This window comes from Porites lutea, chromosome 1, assembly GCF_958299795.1.
Source record: "Porites lutea chromosome 1, jaPorLute2.1, whole genome shotgun sequence".
NCBI lineage: Eukaryota > Metazoa > Cnidaria > Anthozoa > Scleractinia > Poritidae > Porites > Porites lutea.
In genome coordinates, this window is record NC_133201.1 from 25,161,298 (window position 1) to 25,178,491 (window position 17,194).

At 39.8% G+C, this 17,194-nt stretch overlaps 1 protein-coding gene across 2 annotated transcripts; it reads right to left on the reverse strand.

Moving 5' to 3' along the window:
- Positions 1-4,759: 4,759 nt before the first annotated feature.
- LOC140946927 (pikachurin-like) lies at positions 4,760-17,170 on the reverse strand. 2 transcript variants are annotated; one of them, XM_073396026.1, is made up of 13 exons: positions 16,923-17,170; positions 14,984-15,250; positions 14,258-14,518; positions 13,163-13,455; positions 10,302-10,565; positions 9,020-9,752; positions 8,536-8,582; positions 8,137-8,215; positions 7,876-7,941; positions 7,481-7,530; positions 6,769-6,852; positions 6,415-6,524; positions 4,766-6,030 (listed from the first exon to the last, which is right to left on the reverse strand). In XM_073396026.1, exons 9-13 carry the CDS (start codon positions 7,876-7,878, stop codon positions 5,867-5,869), a joined length of 411 nt encoding a protein of 136 aa, XP_073252127.1. In that variant the 5' UTR covers positions 7,879-7,941; positions 8,137-8,215; positions 8,536-8,582; positions 9,020-9,752; positions 10,302-10,565; positions 13,163-13,455; positions 14,258-14,518; positions 14,984-15,250; positions 16,923-17,170; the 3' UTR covers positions 4,766-5,866. The 2 variants fall into 2 exon arrangements, 1 of the variants encoding a protein (XP_073252127.1); XR_012166890.1 differs by lacking the exons at positions 14,984-15,250; positions 16,923-17,170 and having other exon boundaries at positions 4,760-6,030; positions 7,866-7,941; positions 14,258-14,729.
- Positions 17,171-17,194: the final 24 nt, after the last annotated feature.

Sequence of the window (17,194 nt, forward strand, 5' to 3'; positions counted from 1 at the left end):
CTCGTGAGATTGGATCGTGAAAATTGCATTGGTAAGGAAACAATATGAGTTCAAGACAGTGCTATAGTTGCCTTTTAATTCAATATATTGTCGTGAGTTACTTCACAGCTGAAATGCACAGCCAAATCATATCTAGTACAGTCAATACGTACAGAACAAACTAGAGTATTTGTTGTTAGGTTTTTATTCGATACAACCGATTTACATCATTTTGAGGACCTAATGGAATTAACCCCTGTATATTCTTTCGAGCAATCTCGAGGCGATAGTTTCTGAAAAGCAAAAAAAATAAAGTTATAAATGTCACTGAATGTTCAATATCACAAACATCCTGCTCTACATTTTGCAATGGAAAGGACCTGGTTTATTTTACTGGTTTCGGAATCACGAACTCGTCCAAGAATTTACTTCTCTCACTTTCAACGAACAGCAGTGTGGATCACACTCCCAAGAAAAAAACCCAAAAAGTGAACGAGCTGTGAGGAGGGGATGACGGTTTTAGTTCCCTTTTAGGGAAGACATCATCATTTGCAGATGTCAGAACAACAGCCGAACATTCTCCTCAGCTATCGTAAGAGTTTGAGAGTTTATGCGGCCGCGGATTGAGCCATGACTTTCCTCTCCGCAGACGGGCCCTTATCAAATTTAACCCGCTGGCACCTGTGCTCTGAAGAAGGGCTAGCAATGGAATCGTCATTAGTTCAAAGGAATATCCTGAGGATAATAGTCAGTGTTTGACCTGTTGTTACTTACATGTACTTTACTTAGACGTTTAGCCAAGTAATTGTAAAAAGTACAGTACCCTCTTGTATTTTTCAGGAAAAATGAAATAGTAATGAATTGCAAAGTGGGAGGATAAACAATAACACTGATAAAGACAGCTGCTGGTATTCGAATTGAAAAAGTGTTTGATTTTGATTTCTCAAAATTACAAGCCCATCAGGTTTTGGTCTCTATGTACAGGCAAGTTCGTAAAATATGCCTACAAGATCATAATAATCAAGTGATCTGTTTTTCTTCTCCTCCATCATACATTGAATTAATGAGAAGGCCAATGACATCCTTCTGGTACTTGTATATCTGCATTTCTTCTGACTTCAGCTTGGTCATCTATCGGCAAAACATACAGAAACAAAAGAACACAGTTGTCAATATTCTTTGTGGACACAAAATTTGTTCTTTGTAGGATAAACATGGCCCTTACGAGATTACTAAAAAAATTTATGTAGGTACATGATCTAGTATGATTTCTCATTGAAAACATAAACAAAAAGCCCCTATGGTCTCCCATTTGAAAATGACGCCGCCTCGCTTAGAGCTAAAAGTTGCAGATCTTTTTGAGGAAACGGGGGGTCGAACGCGTATATTTTTGCCAGTGAAGGTATTTCTTAGGGTTGTGCGTAAGTATACTGAAAGGAAACAAACGTCGTCATATTGTGTTCGAGTACGCTCTCCTTTAGGCTCAGACGGGTCTCTCTCAGGGGATCGAAGGAGAATGAGAGATTTTTCACTCTCTTTCTAATTTTCTGAGAAAATCACCCCCGTCTCTTTCTAATGGGAGTTCTCCGAAGACGAAACCTATGACCCTGCAAAACCAAGTATTTAGAATAGTCAGCAAAGGAATACAATGTGTTAGAACCATACCTCTGAAGGTTGAACTGACTGTAGTTAGCAAAAACACGATGATGATAACGCGAGCAAAAGTCTTCATGTTGAATATTAACATTAACTCTGAACATTAACCTGAAGACAGAACACAATGAGCTTTCTTTTAATGTAGAGGAGGTGATATTACTTAGAAAGAGCAGGTGGTATTCCCGTGGGTACTTCATACAATGGCCTTTACGGGGAGGCTTCTCCCGATAGAAGAACCTCTTTCTGGCTTCACGTATTATGGAAGGGTAGGGAAATCAGTCATTCCGGTCTGTAAAAAGACTCAAAAGGGCTAACATCTACATTTTCTGGCTCTTAAAAGTGGAGAAAACATTTTGTTAGGTGATTGATTTATATTTGAAAGACAACAAAGATGCAAAAGTTCTAACCAGGTGACCAGGTAACCTAGGTATGTAAAAGGGGTACCAAAGAGTACCTTTTCTGTAAAAAAAGGTATAATTATATTGAAAATATAGGGGATTGGACCATAGGGTGGAACGTTCCCCTAAGACGTTGTTGAGTGCCCCTCCCCGCTCACGTACATTTGCTCAGCTGTCAGAATAAACAGAATGGCCCAGCATTTCTAAAAAAATGGATTGGCGTTTTATTTAGTTTATTTTACGACTTTTCCAAAAATTATTCGGAGGGAAGCTTTGAAGAAGTTACTTGAGGGTAGAGAATTAAATTTACATAAACTTGAACGCTGTTAATGCGTATTAGTTAAACGAAATACCAGTTCCTTGGAAACAAACTGTTAAAATACTTACCGTTTTGGTTTTCTTTCCTGAAATAATTGCTAAGTACCCCTTTTCTTAAAAGATATAATTATATCACGCCCAAATGTCTAAATACCGGCCCTTTTCAATTTGTTGGGATTACGGCAATTCTCAAGAGTAACCGATGGTTGCTTAAAACGTCAAATAAGGAGGCATTATAATTTGGAAACGAACATGATGAAAAAGCCATTTTGTGTGTTCTCAGTGTGTTTTTGTCGAAGTCACCAAAAATTAAAATACTGACATGCTTTTTACTTATCGATTTGTTTGGTTTAAATATTGAAGTTAGCTGAAAAATTTCTCTTTTAATGGAATTAGGGAAGTTCTCTTTCTACTTCATTTGAAATGTTAGCGTCTAGAAACATCCTGGATGGAATTATAACTTTACATGGAACCCGTATTAACATAGGTAATCTTGTGCTCATGTTCAGCTTAATTAAAGTGTGGGACTGTACCATCAATATAATATCAACCCTTATTAATCCAATTTTTTGAGTAGGTCACTTCAAAATTTTACCTTAAAGCTCAGTAATTTGTGTTCTTTAATCTGCTCTAACGGTTGAGTAGCTCTGTCTTTGAAAAAATCTCTTGAGCTATCATACGAAAATCTTCCCTCTCAAACGCATGTTCAGATTAATTGGTTTCAAAATTTCAGTTTTTAAGTATGTGTAATCAAATGGTGACGAGTGAAATTAGGGAATAATTTCACGCGCGTTTTGTTTTAGGCGAGGGAAATTATTAGGATTTGGAAAAAACGCGCGTGAAATTATTCCCTAATTTCACTTGTATACCATTTGATTACCTATTAATATCATGGGTGACGAATTACGTTAGCAATCTTGGATTTTTGACATATTTATCCTGGATCGCATCGATCGAGAACTCCTGCACTCTCTCGAACGTTTAGAGCTTAAATTTGGCTTAAGTTCAGAGTTTTTCGACAAAATACCTGTTAGAATCCTTCTTGATGTGCTCTTTCGTGTGTTCAGGTTTTCTAAAGCGTCTTTTTGTGCCCTGACATCTTCATTCACGACATTTTACAACTTCGTCGCCATCTTGACACTGAGACGTACGGAAGGTTGCCATGGCAATTTTGTAATTTCACATGTGAAATTACAAATGAACGCTGAAATTTCGCGCCAAAATTAAGGAGTAATTCGTCACCTATGATATTAGGTAAAATATTCTTCTTGAAATGTAGCCACCCTCCCTTCTCCAGAAAAGAAGCCTTTTCTTATACGATAATGTTCGTGTCGCCAACTAGAATCATGTTAAAATTCAACCTATGAGAAAAAGTTAGGAACAACAACGCTGACAGGGTATACCAAAGAATTGAATAAAGTTCATTTTCCAGGTAACCGTAAAACTGAACAGGAGCAAATTTGTCCCACAGTTTGACCGTGCCAATCAATTTCTGCTGATGGAAATTTAGGGAATGTCCACACTTGGTGCCTGAGAACTAGTGCCTGGGTAGTGAAAAAAAAAAGGTGTTTTGTTCACACCTTGGGTATACCAAAAATGTAAACTGTGTACATTATTTACTCCTTTTTGCCCTGTGAGACGCCATTTTGAAACGCGAGCTTAGCAGCGAGTAGATAGCAGTAGACTATCCCAGAACAAACAAAAACGGTGTACACCCAGCAGGTGACCAAATCCTTTTTTACTGCCAATGTATAAGGTCTCGACCTTGTCCTCGGGCACCGACCACACGCATTAATTCGGACTTGGATACTTGATAAAAGCGTGTGTTCACATTAGTGTCCAACAAGTACCGCACTCGGGCGTTGTACCCATGCACCAAGTGTGAACACTCCCTTAGTCTCCCCAAATGTTTCAAACCTCACCAGTCCGTCTATCTGTACGTCAACAGTTAGTATGCGCGTGCGTTAGTATTCAGGAGCGAAATGTTAGTTGAGTTTGTATTTGGTTCTCTTTTCTGCTCCAAGACTGATGGGGATTTTTCAAGGTACATTCAAACCTTGTTTTATGAACATCCACTTAATTGGGACACCCCTTTAATACGGACACTTTCTAAGGCCCCCTCCGTGTCCTTATTTGCGGGGTTTGAATTTCCTTTCATTTCAGTTTGCAGTGCTTATTTCAAAGAAAGAAAGACATTCTGCACATTATCTCTTGGTGATTTGAGCGAATAAAGCTGTAAATATGAGCAATTTTCGTGTATTCCGTGGCTTGCATTTCGCTACCGGTACACTAAAGAAACGGTTACGAAGGTGTAGTATTTTTTTTTTGTAGGTTAAGTTTTTTTTTTTTTCAAATCAACCATCACAATTTTGTAGGCATTACAACACCCATAAAATCTCAGCTGCGGGTTATATTTTGATCCTAGTTCCTTTCGCATTTCTAAAGTAGCGAGTGGAAGTGATAACATTGTTGTGACACGTCTCGTTGGTAAACGTACCATAATTATAACGTTGTAGGAAAGTAACACTATGCCACACAACTAGTTTTGCAAGTTTTATTTTTTTCGATATATTAACTTACTAGCTAATTAACTAAAGTTATCTTCAACAAGTTCTTGAAAGGCGACGTTTCTTTCTTTGTCAAACTTACACATATATGCCAAGAAAAAAAGACGAAAAAACATATATGTACAAATGGTGTAAATATAATAAACAACTGAGGTAAAATAAATTTTTGACAACAAAGAGCCAATATAAATGTCAAAAGCGAAAATCCCTATGTGGATCATTATACGTTTCTGGGAAACTGCCCACCAACCCCTCCCCTAAGCTAACGTTAACCCTATTTTATCTTTGTACAGTCTAAAACAGAGCTCTAAAATGGCAGGTAATATTTTTTTGCCCTCGGCGTTTGGAGACAGACGTTATCTACCTTTAAATCATGAACTCACCAGACGTCCCTATACATGAAATCAGTGAAAATTGTTAATAAATGCTACATGTACATGAGGGTGTGCTGAAGCAGAAACAGTTTCTGTTTTTGTCCATAGACTCGATTAACTCTAAAAATGGAAGGTTTAAGCGCAGGTCCAGTATAACCAGATGCATTTTAGGACAACAGTATTTGATATCAAGAAACACTCTTTAAACAGTCAAAGCTTAGAGGAAAACAACAGTGGCTGATTTCAACAGATCAGATCCAAAGCCAGACTAGTTATCTGGATGATTTCGTTTGGTAAAAAAGGACAATAACTGTCCAGATTATTCTCTACTTTTTTGCGAAGAACTAACTCTTTTTTAATACTCTTGTTCGTACAGTTCCACATTTCTCTTCTCTTCCTTACCGTCAACAGTTGCTTAACTTTAATTTAAAGTGTAACCGCGCAACAAAAACGCTCTATTTATTAAGTATTCCAATGTGAAAGTACGATAAACGATTGTTTGGTTAAGAGCTGTGTGGCCTCTGGGGCTTAATGCCCCTTTCGCACGGCAACCAGTTTTGTCCAGAATGCCTTTTCATGGCTCTGCCTCATCGCTGTCGCACGGTAGGACATTCCAGCCGTGAATAGCGTCACCTTGGAGGTCCATGTCTCTGTCCTTGAAAAATGTATTCTTTATACAGCCCCTAAAACCAGTATTAAACTTTCCATGTGTCATTTTTGCGATATTTTCACCCCCTCCTATTGGAAATAAGAGGAAAAAACATTAAGATAATATAGGCTATAGTTCGAATTATCTCCTGTTCATATGAAAAAAAAAACTTCCACATTATTAAACATCCTGAACACTGATAAAGGAGGTAGACTTTTAGATAATACTAAAGGACCATTCACACCCAGTCTGCTTGCTAGCTTAATAGGTAAGAGCACTGCACCGGTATCGTAGAGGTCAGGGGTCGAATACGGGCATTCAGGCTTTTTTTTTACAACTGAGTTGTGTATTGATGATCTTGTCCGCATTTGTTTCTTCTTCCCGCAGTTCAAATATATGAAATCCCAATATTACGGACTGCCCATTCTGATCGTAGGGATGACTGATAAGATAAGGATATACAATGCACTTACCCATAAATATGCTATGACCTTGGTTAATATTCAGCCCTTTGCTTCCCTCAGCCGAGGTGCCATTTACGTGCTCATGATTATCAACTTTAAGGGAACCCTCACTGAAACTCCTACAAAATTAAACGACAAACGTCACTAGTCTAATAATTAAAATGTCGGAGGGATGACATCACGCAGTCAGTGCTGCTTCATATTATATAGAAGCCGAAATCAATAATTGATTAAAATTTTTTCCATGGTTGACAGTCGGGGGGTTTATTCTCGGGCCCTTCCTTGTTCCTCAAATGTAACGCATCTAGAATACGGAGATCTAGGAACTATTATTTCAAGATTGTAGTTGAAAAAGTTTGTTACCTGTAAACCTTGATGGAGTGCCATTGGCTGTCGTTGACTGGAGACAGAGATTGTAGTACAGCGGGCCCAGAGCCGAGTTCAAATCTACGAAAGACGTAACTGATTTGCTAACATGATTTTAAAGTATTCTCAGGGTAGGGGCCGATATATTTAGTTCCTGGTTATTTGCAGTAGCGGATCCGGGGAGGGGCCCGGGGGCCCGTTCCCTTTTTTTTTTTATGTAGATCAGTGATCAAGGATTAATGTGTAACAAATTTAACAGAGGATGTGCTTCACTCAATTTCATAGTTAACTACTTTTAGGCAGTGTTTTTGCCCAAATTCTCCGCAAAATCATAAATATGAGAAAAAAGACGCAAAGACGCAAAGCAACACAATTTTTTAGCCTCGGTTGACGTGCGTCACTCAAAAACGCTTTTGGTTAGACTCCCTATTATTTTATCGCCCCCGGATGTTAAGTGAGTTATGTGATCCATCAGTACATTGATGTAGCGAAATATATTCTTTTAATACGTGTATATTGTCTATGTTTTTTAGTGTATTACATATTTCAGAGGCAATTTCAGCGACATTCGGATACGTCAGAGTCTCATTTGAGACCAGCGCCCATTAGCCACCCCTAACTTTTGGCATTTTAGGTGGTCACGTATATCTGTGGGTGTTTTTACTCTGAAAGCAAAGAATGGGCTGTCAAGAGTCCTTAAACTATTTACCTGAACTCCAGAAATCCGTCTCTTAATCCGATTGCAAAGTGGTCTCTTCTCTGGAAGGAGCAAGAAGAAAAACTTTTCATTTGGACACCGAATTGATCCAGGTGAGAACATGAGGTATCTATTTGTTACTTGATGCCTTACAGATCAAGAGAACTGTTCGTAATGCAACGGGCATGTGTGTGTGAAATATACACGAACGTGTTGGCAAAGAGATACGGAAGTGTTTTAGAAAAAAGGTTTCGTTCTTACAATCTTTTAATAACTAAGAAAAAGCTCAGAACTGAATGTGGCAAAGTAGATAGATGTCTTTTCTGGTCATCGGATTATCAGGCATGAGTTATAAACAATCTCTGTCGGCCGAACTCATTACAACACTCTAATTTACCTCTCCTTACCATAGGATTACACCATTTTGAGCTTCTGTTTTTATCTCAAGTGACATATAGTCAGGTGTTGTCGATCTGTAAAAAAAAATGGACGCATGCATGCTCAAGGCCGTAAACATTGCACCGTGGATTATAAGGTATTTCGGCTATAAAATACCAGGATGGAAATAACTTGGGCGCTCATTTTCTATTATGACAGTCGTAAAACTCTCCTGATGCTGAGAAATGTTATCCCAGAAGGTTCACTGAACACCAAAGAAAAAACCTCACCTCGGTCCTCGCATGGTTGATGATGGGAATTCCAAGAAACTGTCACCAATGAATAAGGCTTTTTTTCCAAACTGGACAGCTACAACGAAACAGCCAATCAGCCACAGTCACTGGAATCGACTCAACTATACGTTGCCTCATGCAAGCTATCAGTGGAAGGCGTTTACTCTTACCATTTGCACCACCGATAGTTCCCCTTCCGGTTTTAAAAGGCCACCAAGACTTCCCAAGTGTGGCTTCCGGGGTATAGTAAGAACCACTTTACCCATGCTGATGTGCCTTAAGATCCGTTACATTGAAAAGTTTATACTGCGACAACATCAGTTACTGACAGATTTGAAAATATATCCGACGCATTAGGAAGCTATTTCATTAGGCAAAACTTCTGAAAGTACTTACTTCTATTACACCTTCTGCCTCCATATCAAAGCGGGCAGTTGCATAACCTGTAACACAGTAAATCAACTTTTAGGCTCAGAATTTCTGAAGCTCTCTAGGTTTGCGAACTGCTTTTATCACGTCTTAAAATTAAGTATCGTTCGTATTCTAAGTATTCAAAGACTTTCTGTCCATTATAGTAAATATAGTCAACTCCCTTTATTTCGGACACCCTCCAACGAATTACTGTCCTTAATCGCGAGAGATCGTCATTTGAGGTCCGAGAAGAAATTTCTTTACAAATATATCACTATTTATATTTAGATGACTATAGTATCAACGCTAACGCAGAAAATATTGGACAGACTAGCCGAACTTATCAATAGCAGCGACACCGGAGGGAATTAATAGCTACACCTCATTAAAACAAGCTGCGGGTTGACTGTAGTGGAGTGCATTTTTCTTATGTTTGGGAAAATAAAAAATAAATAAATAAATAAGTAACCTGTCAGATGACGATAATTCAACTCCGCCATTTACACATGTGTTACTCTTCAAAGGATCGGCCAGTGTAAACTCACACTTTTGTCCAGTATATCCAGGAGCACAGGAACAGAAAAAGCCCGTTTTTTCAACCGGGATGCAAGTGGCATTATTCAAACATGGTTTTAATTCACAAGGCAAAAGACATTCTGTACATTGTTTGATACCGCGCATGTCAAGATTGGACTTGAGCAGGTTTATTTCCCTACCATCTACTGATAGTTCGGATATACAACCAAAGAGACCGGAACTAACGCCAACTTTACTAGTGTGGAATGTCGTGAAGTTTTTCACTCCGCCTATGAACAAGTCTAACAAAAGATTTAATCCACGTGAACAGCACGGGGAGGAGCCTTTCACTGGGGGATCGTCATCCAGAACCAGCAAGCTGTCTCTCAGTTGTCTTTCTATTATTACAGTGTGCCAGAATCCTACGGAAATGTTTCTGGCGCTGCGTAAAATACCAGTACCACTTCCCATATTGAACCTGAACTCAACTCGCCCTCCGTTAATGGCAAGGGAAATGAAGTCACCGCGACCAGGGAATATCGCCTGACCATTGTACAGTAGAAGCATATTGCCTGATTTAAGTGCGAGGAATCTGATGGAGAACCTTAGCTGCAGAACTGCGCCTTCGATTCCTGGTAATGACATTTATGAGTCGCCCTCGAACATGGGAGTGTCTATTGGCTTTCCTACAGAGATGAATACCGTAATAAGTTTCCTTTTTAGTACACCAAATGACATAAAAAAAAACAAAAAAACCACCAGAAGTCCAAGAGACGTTACTTTAACTAAGTACTCTTCACTTGATTTCTATCATACACCTCACCCTGGGGCTGCTCAAGTGACAGAGGCGTTCTATAGCAACATTCTTCGGTCTGGTATTTCAAGTAGAAGCGACTATAACCAGACCTTCAGGTAATTGGGCGCACTGCTTATTCAAACCTGAATAAAAAACTGGAGGAGTAAATATGGGGCAAAGATGGTAAATGTCATTTGCATACCAAAAAACAGGGGGAGGGGGGGGGGGGGGGGGGGGGGGGGGGGGAGGTGAAAATCCATTTTTTCGTCCAGTGAACCAAACAATAAATTACGGTATTTCGCCCATACCAACTGATGCAAACCAGTTAAAAAGTATTTAATGCATACTATTCAAACAGGAAAAAAATTGGAATTATACCAAAGCTCATGTTTTGACATCAGATCGTAAAGGACTCAGGGGCCTTTGGTCAACAACAAACCTTCCTCACACCTCTCCCCAGAGTAACCAGCAGGACAGATGCATCTAAAACCATCATTGCCGATATTTTCACAACGCCGCTCATTGCAAACGCCAGGTGAACACTTGTTACCAGCGTCATCACAGGTCCTTCCCGAGTAACCAGGCCTGCAAGTACAAATAAATCCCCAGTCTCCAGCGACCTCCGTGCACGTGCCGCCGTTCTTGCAAGGCCTTGTTTGACAGACTTCACAGTCATCCAAACCCACGCTTTTAATAGGGTCACCTGAAATTTGTTTAAAGAGGTATTCAAAGGGTTATGTCACGCTATTTTCTATTTTTTAAAAAGCTATAAAGTGCTGCGTATCAATTGAATTCCAAAAATAGTTTTCCATTTTTTTTTCACAAATCATGTAACAAATCATCATGGTTAGTGTTCCCTGATGGAATTTCTTTGAAATCTTCTTCATTATTTTACAGAACCAGTTTGTGTATGGGTAAAGACCCTAAGTAATGACATCAGCACAGAGTTGACATAAAACAATAATATCCTTGTGACAAAATCCATTTAAGTATTGTGTTTTGGCAAGAGAAGGAAGAAGATAAAATATAATTATAAAATTAGGTAATTAAGCTACACCGAAAGGCTACAAAAATAACTTCCTCGTGAAACAGGCCCTATTCTCATGCAAGTTCGTCAATACTGCCCTTGACAAGCGCATACACTTTCAATAAGAGCTGGCTCCTTTACAAGTCGAAGAAACAGAAAGAAACATGCTCATGTTCTATAGACATGACTCAATCTACTAATTAACAATTATTCCACGAGGGCGCGTTGGATATGAGATGATAGATACGCGCCGAGTTGGCTATAATCATCTCATATCCAACAAGCGCGAGTGGAATAATTGTTTTATTAAAAACGCCCACAAAATCTCGTTGAATCTCCCCGACTAGAACAAACCGGAAAAGACAAGGGACTTCCGCTATTCACATGTCACACGTCTATCAAAACTGTCAACGCGCGAACGGACTCGCCTGGACTGCATGAATGAAAAATCAAAACATTGTAGCGATGAACATTAGTTTTTTACAAACTCATTGGGATTCTAGGATTTTACACAGCAGAACAGCTAAAAAAACCTGGCAGATAATGTGAAGGAAAATAATTTTTAAGTGACAGCCGTCGAAATAACTGTGAATTTGGATTTTCGGTGCAGTTATAAAAGTGAGAACAACGGAGAAAAACTATTACCTCGGTCGCTTGTTATGAAGTTTTTTGAAGCCACGAGCTGGTTTTGCTGAACGAGAAAAGAAGCTATACTGCTGCCTCGATTGCTCTAGTGAATGGCTGCATAGCCCGTATTTGTAGCTGGTTACTTGTGATTTATATTCTTGATGTCGGATAAACAAGCCGCAGTTATCTATCGGCGAGTGACTCGATCGGCGAATGGCTTCGCAATCAGCTACGAAAGAAGACAAGTGTTGTTTCTTCATGGTCAAGGTACTTTAGTTCCATGTGTTTTCATGTGTTTTTCGACAAACTTTCAAACAAGCTCTTGTGGTTTTTTTGTTTGTTTTTGTCTTTTTTCTTTAGATGAGATTGCATTTCTAGTATTCTAAGAAATGAATTAAAATGATTTGCTTCGGGCGGCGTTCTATCCTTGGCGAAAAAAAATCTTAGCTAGCTTCCAATTTTAAACTGACGTGTACACCGACTATATATGGAGAGGATGGTATAATAGCTCATATACTATAACGGCTAAGCCAATCAAAATGCTAGAATTGCATTATCCAATGATTTAGTTTTTAATAATGTCAAATAGACCATGGTGAATCATTTCCACTTTTGGAACGCGTTTGTAAAGGTTATGCATAAGAAATTAGCGTATAGACAGTTCAAAGAGTTCAAATAAAAGGGTTAGTTTCCAGAACTTTAGTGTTGCGTCGGTAACAGAAAGAAATGGTGGTTTTGGTCCAATCAGTTGCTAAAGACAATTTACCTCCAGAACAGAAATCAAAAGCAGACTTTCAAGATGTGTCCATCAACTCAGCTGGTAAAACTGAATGGAAGAATTTGTATGAATTGTTTTCCTCTTGTCAAGAAAGCACCCTTACTCTCCCCCTCACACACTCTGTTCGTTTCTTGGACTCCTGTACAAAATTCGAATCAGGGGCTCCCAATGGATCTGTTCCCCAAAATATCTGTTCTTCAGGCCAAGTTTTCCTGGCTGGGAAATTTGGAGAAATTAATATGTCCTTGGAAGGAAAGTGTTGCTGGGCAATACACAATTCAGGGTGTCAGAGGGGATTTGTTGTATACAATAGCTTGTATATTCTATTTTTTTTATCTCTCCTTCCCCCATTGAAGGGGTGAATGTCTCCCTTAGGCCACACCCAATTGCCTATGGACTCCCCCCCCCCCCTCCTCATCGAAGGGCTGAATTTTGCCCTAAGACCACACCTAAACTGGGCAGTAATGACTAGTAATGTCTGGACATACGTCAGGTTGCAGGTTTTAGGTGCACTTTGCTGGCTGGGAACTCTTCCATCAGTCTTACTGGGAGTGAGGAACAGATAAATTTTTCCAAGCAATCTCCCAAAATGGCTTCAGAAAGCTTTATTTATGCTTTGTTGTTGTTTTTACGTCTTTTTCTCAAATTCCCCGTTGGGTGCCTCTATCAAATCTCCTCGAAAACTAGTCTCCAGAAATTTTGAAGTTTGAAAACCTTTATCCAACTACCTTTCGTTTTGTCCCTACGAAAATTTCTCAAAATAATCAAAGGAGACAATACATGTACCTGTTTTCCTGTTTTTAAGGTCCCTATCTTTGATACCAACTATTTTTGTAATGGAATGTAAAAGAAACAATTATATTCTTACCAAGATTTACAACTTTTCCGTCGATAGCCAAGTAGCTTAAACAACTAATAAATCCTGACTTGAATCCCGCCAAAGAGCTTACTGATGAGAAGTCAAGGACTCCTCCCACGTGCAAATCCTGATTCAAATTCAGACCTGTACTACTCCCCTTAGAAATTCCTGTTACAGGTGGCTCCCCATCTACGGTAAGATTTCCTTCCTTCCTGTTACGTGATAAGACGACTCTGTGCCACTCATACAGGCTCAATGGTTGCCAGCTGCGAATGATTGCAGGCTCAAAGGCAAGGTTGAATCTAAATACGGATAAGTTCTCTTCAATTTTGACCTTGGTTTGTATTTTATTTAGTTTGTTTCAGACTCTTTTCTTACGTTACCATACCCCCCCCCCCCAAAAAAAAATATATCAACCAAGGAAAAAACTGGATTATAACATGTGCATCACAGTTAAGTTAAGATTAAGACGACATGCACAGCCACTACAACGTGGATATAGCCCATTTCGAAAAAAAAAGCATCGTAATACTCGCTAATCTGCCGGCTCAGCTTCACCAAGGAGGAGATATTCAAGTGTACTTTGTTAGACTGGGACAATGGAGCCCAGAGTATATGTGGAAAGCTTGCGCTGAAGCGGAGTCTTTTTTCTTCAATCTGTGCTCACGGAAAATGGCTACACGTTTATATTACACTTGTAAAAATTGACCATGGGATTGTAAGTCCAACCAACATACAATCTACATGTAAACTACAGCATCTTATAGTGGTGTGTTCCTGCTAAGTATAAGAAGAGATATACAGAAGGTAGAGATACAAATGGTTGGTGACCATTACTAAGTTTATGGTTAGAGAAAATATCATAACAAAGGTGTCTTCTTGTCATTGACGCGAAGTGTGCTTAGCCGAAACTCCCCAATCTAACCCTCATCATGACCGCAAGAACATTCGTAGCTTTTCGCGTTGGAATTGCATCAGGAAAAATGTATAGGAGGAAAGGCACTGTAAAATGTTTGCACCAAAACTCGTCAAAATAAAGACATGAAACAAGGAGGGAGGTTAAAGTAAAATTACTTCCAAAGAGCCGACCCTTTGATACCTTACCTTTAATTTCAAAAATTCCACTTCTCTTAGCCGATCCTTTAGCATTTTTGGCTTCACAATTGTAACTCCCAGCATCCTTTTGGGTCACATTGGCAATCTTCAGAACTCCTCTTTGCACTGTACTGCTGACTGGAAGCGATCCGGTAACTTTCCGCCATGTTAGGTCTGGTGACGGAGAGCCACTAGCGATGCAAGTGAATTGCACGGTCTCACCGGTTTTCACACGTGACTTCTGTGGAGTAATCATGACCTTGGGGGTCTCTAAGAGTCAATAGAGTACAGTCTTGCCACTCGAGTTAATAACACAATGTTTAATAGTAACATCGTCATAAAACTGCATGATCTTTGCAGATGGATATTAGTTGTAACCGTAGGGTTGGGGTGGTTGGGTGGTAGTACCAAAAAATCCAATCGGATAAGGTCATTTTGGTTCATGGCAGTAAGATTTAAAGCAGGCTCATGTTTCCACGCCTTCCTCACTTGCTCTGACATGAGGACATGCTATCTCCAGCTTTCGCTATTTTATCTTGTCTTATTATCGTGGCTTATCAACTCGGTTGACAAACCAGTAAACCATTCCTATTCCCCACAAATGTGGATGTCTTTGCAAATGACGGTCAAATATTTCAAACGTTTTTTAGCTTTACTTGCATTAACTTTAATTTGTTTTGCAGACCAGTAAACGTGAAAGATAACGGCAGAAAAGAACAAACAGAAAACACTAACCTTGCACAAAGATGGCTACTTCAGATTGCGCAGAGCCAACACTGTTAGTGACTTTGCACCTATATACACCACCATAGGCAAGCCACGCGCGCGGAAAAATCAGCTGTCCTCCTTTTGAAATGAGTCCCTCGGGAAACAGACCATCGACGCGGGTCCATTGTATTTCTGGTTGTGGGGTTCCATTCGCGATGCATTCTAGAGTCAAATTCTTTCCTACTGAAACTGTTTTGACGGAGGTTCCACCTGTTATAACCACACTGGATAGATCTGAAAAGGATATGATCACATGACTACTCATACGAATGATTTAATGATAGTGACTACGAGTAATCGGAGCTTAGGAGAGTGCGTTCGATACGTTTGCTAGGCGTACAGGTAGCAGTTGACGGGAAAGGGTGGATGGTTCTTGCGATAGATAATTATGATTATGGCATGTTTTGAACGTAAGGGTTGCGTACAGCGAAACCTCGATTTAGACTGTGTATCATAATGAAAAGGTTTTGAAGGCTAGTGATCAGTGTGATATCGTATGGTTCGTCTCAAGTGCTTGTTATTTGAGAAGACACTGGCCAGAGTGCTTCGGGCGTGTAAAAAGAACTTTTTGTTTCACTGGAGCAATAGATGTTTTACTGGGCGCAGTTGTTCGAAGGACGATCAGCGCTTAACCCGGGTTTCTTTTTCTTTTGTTAAAAAAACATTTCTTTGGATAATTTTCTCAGTTATTTTTAAGAGCGTCCAATCATCAACTTGTTGGCAAAATGAAGCCGGGTCGCGAGTTCGATTCTCGCCCGGGGCATGAAAATTTCCTTTGTTCCAAGTTCCAAGTGTATGTGTGCTGCTCACTAGTGTATCATTAAAATGAATAAAAATAAAAATATAATTAATTTACGCAACACGAGTTCGTGAGAAAAAAACAAAATGGCGGGTGAAAGGTAAGTGACGCCGACTGAGTTTATTTTTCTTTTTACGATCCGAGTTGAGACACTCGTGAAAGACACTAACGAGTGACAGCGGCACCCCATTACCTCAGGGTCTGGATGACCGCCCCCCCCCCCCCTCCCCCCTTATCTGAAGGTCTGGATCCGCCACTGCGCTGCTTCTTACAATAACAGCTTTTTAATATTTGTTGTTCTTGCTTGCACCAGTTGTTTGTAGATTGGTTCACCCTGTGAGTAGAGCCTCTTTTTGCCTTATTGAGTGAGGAGGAGAAGAAAGGCTCTGCCTGAATCGCGTAAAGCCTTTAAAGTCGCCGAAACCTGAATTTCTGGACGAGTAAATGTTGATTTTTCGTCAAACCGGTTTTTTGAGTGCGAACATCCGGGTGGTCATGACTGAGCCCGCTGTACCAAGTGCACGGATATTAGGCCTGGGTGTCGGCCTGGGTTTGAAGCTGTATCCTAGCATCAAGCAGCGCATGCTCAACAAAGATCTTACTCTATTCATGCAGCAGGGTTCGTACTCTTTTAAGCTCCTCAAATTCCCGGACTTTCCATGACTTTTTCCATGACCTTAGCTTTAGCTGTCACTTATTTTGAAAGCTTTTGTGTTTTAGGGTATTTCTGACCTTAAACAGTTCAACAGACACAAACTCTGGTGTCCACCAAAATGCGTGCCGTTTGCGCTGTTCAGTCACTTCGCTCTATCTTACATTGCCCTTGATTTGTCATCGGCAGTACCGAATCTACCAAACAAAATTTAAATTTTCAAGGACTTTCAAAGGCCGACAATTAAATTCCATGACTTTCCAGAACTGGAAAATGCAATTCTTAGATTCCATGACTCCGTTCCAGGTTTTCCAATGACATATACGAACCCTGATGCAGTCTTTCTCAAGTACGGCAAAATCGAGCAAGTGAAAGAAAGGCTCTTCTAGCAAGGTGAGACTAGTTAGGCCCTACTGACTAAAAAAATACAAACGCTATCTGTTTTTTCAGCTTACCTTAGATTTCGTAATGCTCTATCCTGATAGATTTGATTGGAACAGTATTTGACGTAAACCTCGAAGCACTGGGTAGCCTGTTATGGGATACAAATTCATGACGAGAGACAGTTGGCTAAGAACAGCACATGAATTTTTACAACTGATTTTGAGTGATGAGAGCGAAAAGCTGGGCACCCTTTGTTGCGTTAAAGCAGGTATAATGTGTAAGAAAAACAGATCTGATTGCAGAGCTGAGGAAAGTAAATAAAGTAAAAACCCGCGACATGAAC

Bases quoted from the DNA above. Each gene is read 5' to 3' on its own strand.
- LOC140946927 (XM_073396026.1), bottom strand. The intron at 6,853-7,480 runs GTAAATAGTTTA...CGTCTTTCGTAG, and splicing joins GACGGATTTCTGGAGTTCAG to ATTTGAACTCGGCTCTGGGC. The intron at 6,525-6,768 runs GTAACAAACTTT...TTAATTTTGTAG, and splicing joins CACTCCATCAAGGTTTACAG to GAGTTTCAGTGAGGGTTCCC.